The sequence below is a fragment of the Alexandromys fortis genome, unplaced genomic scaffold (genome assembly GCF_014885135.2).
Source record: "Alexandromys fortis isolate MF-2015 unplaced genomic scaffold, M_Fortis_MF-2015_v1.1 scaffold_138, whole genome shotgun sequence".
Lineage (NCBI taxonomy): Eukaryota > Metazoa > Chordata > Mammalia > Rodentia > Cricetidae > Alexandromys > Alexandromys fortis.
In genome coordinates, this window is record NW_026068034.1 from 1,421,446 (window position 1) to 1,429,307 (window position 7,862).

Sequence of the window (7,862 nt, forward strand, 5' to 3'; positions counted from 1 at the left end):
ATGGTATAACCTGTGTGCTAGGTTCATCTTAGTTGGTAGTTGAGTGAAGTAATTTTTTGAGGGTGTTCACAGCAACCTTTCAGGAAGGGGTGGTCTATCATACCATATTGGAACAGAAGCAATCTTCAGGGTCTCATCCTCTGTGAAAACAAAAGAAGAATCTCTTTTCCAAAGTATCATAAGCTTAGATCCAAATTATGAAGTCATAATATTTTTAGAACTTATATGTAGTTTGGCAGACCACACAATGAAATGTCTCTCTGTATTTAGCTCCTTCACAGTCAAGAAATTTAAAGAAAACACAATGTACATAATCCAGACTCTCTGTGAATTTTCCATTTTTACGTGGCTTATTTTTATTTATTTCTTTTAATCTATAACTATCTGTACTCTGTCTCTTTAAAGACTTTACCTTTTTTAAGGCGTTAACTTTATTCTCTATATCCTTTTTTTCTCCCAAGCCTACATACACTCATCCAACATTGTGACCCATTTAGAGGTCTTTTATGTCTGAATCTATCCTATTGTGAATTTGTAATTTTTTTATTGTCCAGAAACATTTTTTGCTTTGTACTTTTAAATCACTAAGTGCTTAAGAATCTAAGCTGTGACATTCCTAAGTCAAAAACAGGTACTGCGAGCTTTCCCTGCCCAGTCCAACATGGCGGAGCTGCTCGTGCCTCTAAGCCACAGCACGCAATGACTTCCTTTTATGCACACAGCAAGTCTAGCTGCCATCAAACAAATCATAGCATTTTACTCCAAATGCTCCATCTCCCAAAAGAGTCAGAGGTCACAATTACAGCACAGCCCAGAAAGCTGGTGTTTTAAAACTGCGTGGCTTTTTTTTTTCTCGCCTCCAGGTAGGAGCCACACTCAGCACTTTAACTCTGAGAATGAGCTTTTTATCTCAGTTACAGCCTAATCTGCCAGGCAGAGCCCTGTGCAGCCTGGAAACATCTCTCTGTATGGCAGCAGAAATCTGCCATGCTCTCCTGCTTGCCTAAGCCTGATTGGGCTGTCTGCCCTGGTGCAAATGGGGAGCGCTGAGCCATTGGCGTGGTCTCAGAGTACTTTCCTCCCAATCCTGAGCAGGAACACAAACATCCAGTCTCATAAAAACCATTGAAATGCTTTAAAGCCAGGGTTTGCACTGGCGGCACAGCCCAGGAAGCTGTGTTTTAAAATGGCACAGCTTTTTTCTTGCTGAGGCTGCTGAGTAAGGAAAATTTCTCTGTGGCACACCCTAGCAAACAGCAAAATGCTGTGTTAAACTCTCTTTCCCTTATTTCTAAGCCCTCTCAGGTTTTTAAGTGGATTTAGTTACCACATTGGGTGCCAATCTGTTGCCAATGGAGTGGCAGGACACTTCCCACCGCCCAGCTCCCAGCTATCTTTACTGGAAATAATTAGATGGAAACTGTATTGATTTAAACACTGCCTGGCCCATTATGTCTAGCCTCTTCTTGGCTAACTCTCACATATTGATTCAACCCATTTCTAATAATCTGTATGTCACCACGAGGGGGTGGCTTACCAGGAAAGATTCAGCATGACTGACCTGGTAGCTGGCTCCATAGCACCTGCCTCACTGCCTTCTTCCCAGCATTCTGTTCTGTCTACTCCACCCACCTAATTTTCTGCCCTATTAAAAAGCCAAGGCAGTCTCTTTATTAACCAATGAAAGTAACACATAGACAGATGACCCTCCTACATCACCATACTTCATAGATCTCTGAAATATTTAGGGTTGTCCAGGTATCTCTGATTAGACAAACTTTATTTTAAATTATTTGCGTTAAGTTTTAAAACATGGGGCTGGAGAGATGGCTCAGCAGTTAAGAGCATTGCCTGCTCTTCCAAAGGTCCTGAGTTCAATTCCCAGCAACCACATGGTGGCTCACAACCATCTGTAATGACATCTGCTGCCCACTTCTGGCCTGCAGACATACACACAGACAGAATATTGTATACATAATAAATAAAAATAAATAAATATTAAAACATATACAGGGGACTAATCCCTGTACTTATATCAGTACTTTGAGATGACCGATTATTAACTTGTATTTCTAACAGTTTGTATCTTTAAGAAGACCAGAACTATATACCATATTTTTTTTTGTCAGATTGAACATTTAAATTAATGATTTTAGCAAAGACAATGAGACTAAAATCTAAACATTAACAATATAGCTGACGCTTTTGGTGATTATCACCTAGCATTGGTGGTTTTTTTCTTGCAACTGTTTTTTCTTTGAAAGTGTAGTCTCAGCTGTTCTCGGTGGTAACTGACATTTTGTGTATTACATTATGTCAAAAAGACATTTAAATTTTTGCTAACCCAAATTTAATGACCAGAGCTCAGAGAAAAATTACAGGTGCAGAATTTATAATTACCATAGACTAACTTTTTAAGCATACATATTTTTTTTAAGAAATAACCATGACCCTTTAACAAGACAAACAAGGCTTTTTAAAACCAGAATTAACCATTAAACACTTAGGTACAAGAAATTATAGCAAACATCTTTTGGCCTTTTACAACTTTAAGTCTGGCTCTCTTTCTATCTTTGTTTTATTGGTTTAGCCAGACATTTTTAGTCTCCTACCTTTTTCATTAAAGACCTTTTTTGTCTCTTATGTAAATTTTTATTAACTTCTTTTTTGTGATTTTGTAATCCATTGGATATAAATGACTAAACATATATATATATATTTCCCCCTGTGAAAACAAAAGCATTGCCAAACAAAGATTCTCTGTTTTTTGTTTATTTAGTTTTTTTAGTTGTAAGCAGTCAATTCCCTGTCACCCTTAAGATACAGAGAGAGGACATGGGGGCGGGGCTGTCTTGGTCTGCTGCAGGCAGCCTCTCTCAGTCATTTGCTCCCTGTCTGCCTTCTGAAGAGGCATCCTGCCCTCAGCAGGGTGTGCGCAGACTTTACCATCCATTTTATTCTAGGTGTCGCTACTCCCTGGCCTTGGAGCCCCGCAGGCCCCATCGCAAAGCTCTGCCCGAGTCATCATCCGCAGAGGAACCCCAGGGCTGAGCGCGTGGCCTGTGTCCAGCATGCATGGAGCTTGTCACTGCTGAGCCCCACCTAGGTCCTCTGCCACATTGCATTTCTCAGGGCTTGGTTCTCTGCGCCCAGGCAGTGGTGCTCTCTCTGAGGGCTGCAGCGCCCCTACGCCCATCGCCCGCCATCTGCTACAGGCCTTTCGCCCCCTCGCGCCCTGGGTCTCGCCGAGCTGGGGACGCCGGTGGCTCTCCTATCTCAGCCCCTGACGGCTGGGGCGCTGGGCGCGCGCTGCGCAGCCGCTGCTCTCCCCCGCGCTCGGGGGCCGAACCCTGGCATCTCCGCGCAGCTCGGGGAGACCGAGGGAAGCTCTGTCTCGGTTGTTTCTTCTTCCTGTAGGAAACCTTTTTTGATTATCCCCGGTGGGACAGCTGCCGAGCCAATTGCTCTGGAGAGGCCCAGCGGGCCAAGGTGAAGTGGAGGCAGACACACTGGGACACAGACACACAGAGGGCCTGGCGGTCATGCCCTCTTATCCCTCTCCCTTCGTGAGAAAAGTCAGGCAGTGGCTGGGGTCATGGCTGTGTTGGGAAACGTAGGAGACTGCACGCCCCGGCTGCAGACGCCCGAGGATCCTGTGTGCAGGCGCGGCTCCACCCCATCGGCCCGGCCCGACTGGGAATCGACTGAATCCCCTGAACGGCGAGGTGAGAGCGGGCCCTGGGTGATCTAGGAGTCCAGGAAGGCCGGCGGCCTTCGCGGTCAGGGCCTCCAGCGTCTGCATCCTCCCTCACCCGGACCCCTGCCAAGGCCGCCCCCTCCCAGGCGCCGCCAGAGCCCGCCTTAGCATGCAGGTGCCCTCTAGCCTCTCCCGCGAGCCGGGCTCAGCCTCCCTTAGCTCCAGCCTGGGCTTCCCTGCTGGGTCCCTGGCCCGGCATCCTACAGGGCTGCCCGGGAGCCGCCACCTGAGGCAGCTCCGGACACAGCGCCCCCTACTCTATTAGTCCCCTCTAAGTAACAATATAGAGGACTTGGTCAGGATGGCCACTGCGGGAGTGGAGGACCATCCTTTCCACCCGGTGGATGGCTGCCACATCGAAGGTTTTGCCTGCTGGCCACCTACATACATTTATTTGTTTGTTTGTTATTTATTGACAGTTACACTGTTGTTGCTTACATCCTGCCAGTGAGCAAAAGTTAAATTTAGGGGTGTAATGGAGTATTCCCCAAGAGAGAAAGAAAACAAAGCAACAATTAGCAAATTAAAACACAAAAGACTGGCAAATTCCCGGACAAAACGCTCCGTTCCCCAAAGGAGGCCTCTGAAACCAAAAGGCTGCTTCTGAAGTGGCCACAAATGACCCAGGATCAGATGGTCCCTGTCTACTGACCCGGGAGCAAACTCCCTGTCTACTGACCCGGGAGCAAGCTCCCTGTCTCCAAATGACCTGGCCACAAAGGCCCCTGTCTGGAAATGACCCAGAACTGGGAGAACTCCAGTCCCTGTCTAAAAATGGAAGACAAGGCGTCCCTTGCTTCTTCCGGTTCACTGTACAAACACGTCTGCCTCAGAAAAGCCTGTCAATTTCAAAATCCTAAATCGTGGAAAGTAACAAAACAGCCATAGTCACACAGACAAACACAGAGACAAAGAGACAAGCTCTCATACCAAAACAGCCATAGTCACACAAACAAGACAAACACAGAGACAAAGAGACAAGCTCTCATACCAAAACAGCCATAGTCACACAAACAAGACAAACACAAAGAGACAAAGAGACGCGCTCTCATACCAAAAGATGCTAATAAACCTTTGGACTCTAGTCCTGGTGAGATCCCTGCGGTTCCCAGCCCACAGCACCAAATGTTGTACCCATATTGTGACCCCCAGAGAGAGACCACCAGAGAGGCCCAGACTGTAATTAACAAGGTTTATTTAGCATAATACAAACATGTTTGGAACCCATCTCTAACCCCGCTGCAGGGAGGCAGAGAGGAGCTGAGCTGCTTCTGCAGGGTAAGTCTTTTAAAAGGTTAGACTACAAAGAGGCTTTTTGAAGCTGTTTTGGCACAGGTGGAAGGACTTTTGCTCTATCTCATCCTGCTCTGTCAGCTAGCTTTTTTGTTTTTTAGAGCAAGGCCACCCTGTTTCTGAGTCTGGCCATCTTTATTATATTTCTGGGTAGGAGGGAGAAGGCCACTATCTTCCTGGGAAAATATCTGCCAGGAAATTTCTTCTTGCCCCTTTGAGAATAAGGGATGAGGGTCTTACATTCTTGATACACATTCAATTGTTAGTATTACTAATGTCAAATAAGAGGGCACAGACAACTATGGTCTGCATGGCGTCAGTTACAGAGGGTGTATTCTGGCAGTAATCTTGTTTACTGAGATTATTGCTGTCCTCTTAAAGTACTTTGTGATCTACAATCTGGTCATTACACACTGAGCAAACAAAATCTAAAAGCTTTCCAACAGAGAGGAAAATGTGTCTTCTCCCCTCCTCCGTTGGTTTTGGGTTTGTTTGTTTGTTTGTTTGTTTGTTTTTGGATTTTTTTTCGAGACAGGGTTTCTCCATAACTTTTTTGGTTCCTGTCCTGGAACTAGCTCTTGTAGACCAGGCTGGCCTCGAACTCACAGAGATCCGCCTGCCTTTGCCTCCCGAGTACTGGGATTAAAGGCAAGCGCCACCACCGCCCAGCTTGGTTTTGGGTTTTTAACAATGGGGAGAAGAACCCTGGGCATGCCTCAAGAGAGTTTGCTCTCAGTGTAACTCATTTTAAAAAAAACCTTATAATAGTTAGACACAACTCCCATTTTTCACCATGAAATTCATGTTGAAGTTTATCAATATCAGATATTTTAAACATAGGCCCTTTACAAAGTAATGTTAACTTTGCTCTCATAAATACATTAATCACACAAAACAATTATCAAATTGTTTATCTCCAAAGTGAGTCTGTTTTTAAAACTAGTTTGGCTAGGTCTATCTTGCTACCTATCTCTTGCTAATTTAGTCTCAGAGTCTCAGACCAAAATTCCTAACCAAAATAAGCCATTCAAAACAAAACACACAAGAACCCCAAAAACATAGAATGTGGTCTAAGGCAGATGCCTCTAACACCATGTCCGATGCCCATACCCTGACTACCTAGAAGTCTAATTCTGACTCACCGCTCATCAATAACACCCCAAGAGCATCCTCATCAAGGCCTGTGCACCAGTAATGCAACTCTGTCCTATCAGGATGGTCACAGGGTCCTTCAGGAGGAATCAGAGCTGAAGCGAAAGCCCTAACGTTATGGCATGGGATACCACATGTAGAGTCTGGACCCTCCCTGACTCTATCTGGCCCCAATGGCCTGCCCTCAGCTTCCAGTGGCCAGGCTTCTTAACGGAGAGGGGTATGTGTGTGTGTGTGTGTGTGTGTGTGTGTGTGTGTGTGTGTGTGTGTATGTGTGTCCTTGTCCTCAGTCCCTCCTGCTGAGGTTGCTGTCCCAGGTACCCCAGGGAAAGTTCTCTGATGCGCCTCCCTCCCAATATTGGGCATCCCTGTGGCTGTGTGGTCTGCAAGCAGCTCTTCCTGCATCAGCCTAGGACATTACTTGAAAGGGGCGACTCGGAGCAGACAGCCACACAGCAGAGCAGCCTTTGACCCTTGCAATCCCCTGGATACTACATTGTTTTCCACCAGCTGCAAGAGGCATGGCAAGTAAGAGCAGGATGGTCCTGGGCAGGAGGTGGTGGGATGTGCTCTTCATGCCCCTTATAAACACACCCAGGACACTTTTATGGTCGCTGTCCTGGTACTGGCGGATGTGATAAGGAGCCATGGGAGATTTCTGGGTCTCAAATCTTGAAATCCAGGAGACAGGCATACCAGCCTGTGCACCATCTCTGAGCCCTGCAGAGGACAGAAGTCATATGAGTCCCCTGAGAATCCCCTCGCAACACCCATGCGGGCCCTGTTCCTTTCTGCTGTCACCGATGAGGAAGCAGATACTGACCCTGGGAGGACAGACTGTGTCAGCTGCACCTGATCACTCCCCTGCCTCCTCCCCATTCCACCCCCAGTCAAGGCATCCTTCCTCTGAGTGTGTGTCTCCATCCGCAGAACAGGAAGAAAGAACACCTGGTTTTAACGTTCTGGCTTGTACGTAGCACACATAGAAACTTCCTTCTCTGTTGGTACCCAGTTGCAGGCTCTTTAGTTTTCTGTTCTGAGATGGCACCGCTGAGCACGAAGATGTGATGTCCCTAGACCTGTGTTTCCTCTTCACATCACAGAGCTCGGGTCACTCACCATTGCTGCCCTGTCTTCTTCAGCAAATCCTACCGGCACACGCCACCAAAACCGACTCTGCTTGGGCATTGCAGTACCCCAAGCTTCCCACAGCTGTGGTCTGGGAGCTGGGGGCAGTTGTTCTCTGTGAAACTTGCAAGCAGCTCGGGAAGGCTGTTTGGAATTGGGCTCCAGCATCTCCCAGCCCCTCCTCGCTTCAGTCAGTTGCTACCTGCGGGGGCAGGTGGCTGTAAGCAGAGTTCCCAGGCTTGGGCTGTGACCAAGGCAGCTGGGAGGATTCAGCCGGCAGTGGCTGCAAAGCCTTCCTCAGCAAGGTGGGCATGGCGAAGGCAGAGAGCAGCCTGCTTTTCTTTACAGTCCTGGAGAACAGTAGGGGAAATCAAAGTCTCCAACAGGTCTTTTTCTAATAAAAGCATGGGACACTCAGGAATGTCCATAGTCAAATGCTTTAGACATAGCGAGGGGGAACTCTTCCCCCTTTTTTCTCCGTACACCCCAGAATCGAACACCTGGGTGCACAGCGTAAGCAAGGGGGGGGGGG

General features: G+C 47.1%; 4 protein-coding genes across 5 annotated transcripts in view; 1 reads left to right on the forward strand and 3 right to left on the reverse strand.

Annotated features, from left to right (window-relative positions):
- Window positions 1-7,856, reverse strand: part of LOC126515331 (probable N-acetyltransferase CML1) — an 18,234-nt gene extending 10,378 nt beyond the window's left edge. The window contains exon 1 of the mRNA XM_050164924.1: window positions 6,733-7,856. Coding sequence (XP_050020881.1) covers window positions 6,733-6,896 — 164 coding nt within the window. The 5' untranslated portion in view covers window positions 6,897-7,856. The remainder of the gene's footprint in view (window positions 1-6,732) is intronic.
- The window catches only part of LOC126515323 (probable N-acetyltransferase CML1), a 108,053-nt gene that overhangs the window by 86,778 nt on the left and 13,413 nt on the right, over window positions 1-7,862 (reverse strand). The gene's annotated exons all lie outside the window — the stretch shown is intronic.
- Window positions 1-7,862, reverse strand: part of LOC126515321 (probable N-acetyltransferase CML1) — a 62,039-nt gene that overhangs the window by 51,776 nt on the left and 2,401 nt on the right. The window lies entirely within an intron of this gene.
- Window positions 1-7,862, forward strand: part of LOC126515330 (EKC/KEOPS complex subunit TPRKB) — a 51,162-nt gene that overhangs the window by 33,793 nt on the left and 9,507 nt on the right. The window contains exon 1 of one of the 2 annotated variants that reach the window (XM_050164920.1): window positions 3,363-3,725. The exons of the other annotated variant lie outside the window; for it this stretch is intronic. The gene's annotated coding sequence lies outside the window, so the exon portion shown is untranslated. Of the gene's footprint in view, window positions 1-3,362; window positions 3,726-7,862 lie in introns of those variants that run through there. 2 annotated transcript variants of the gene reach the window in all.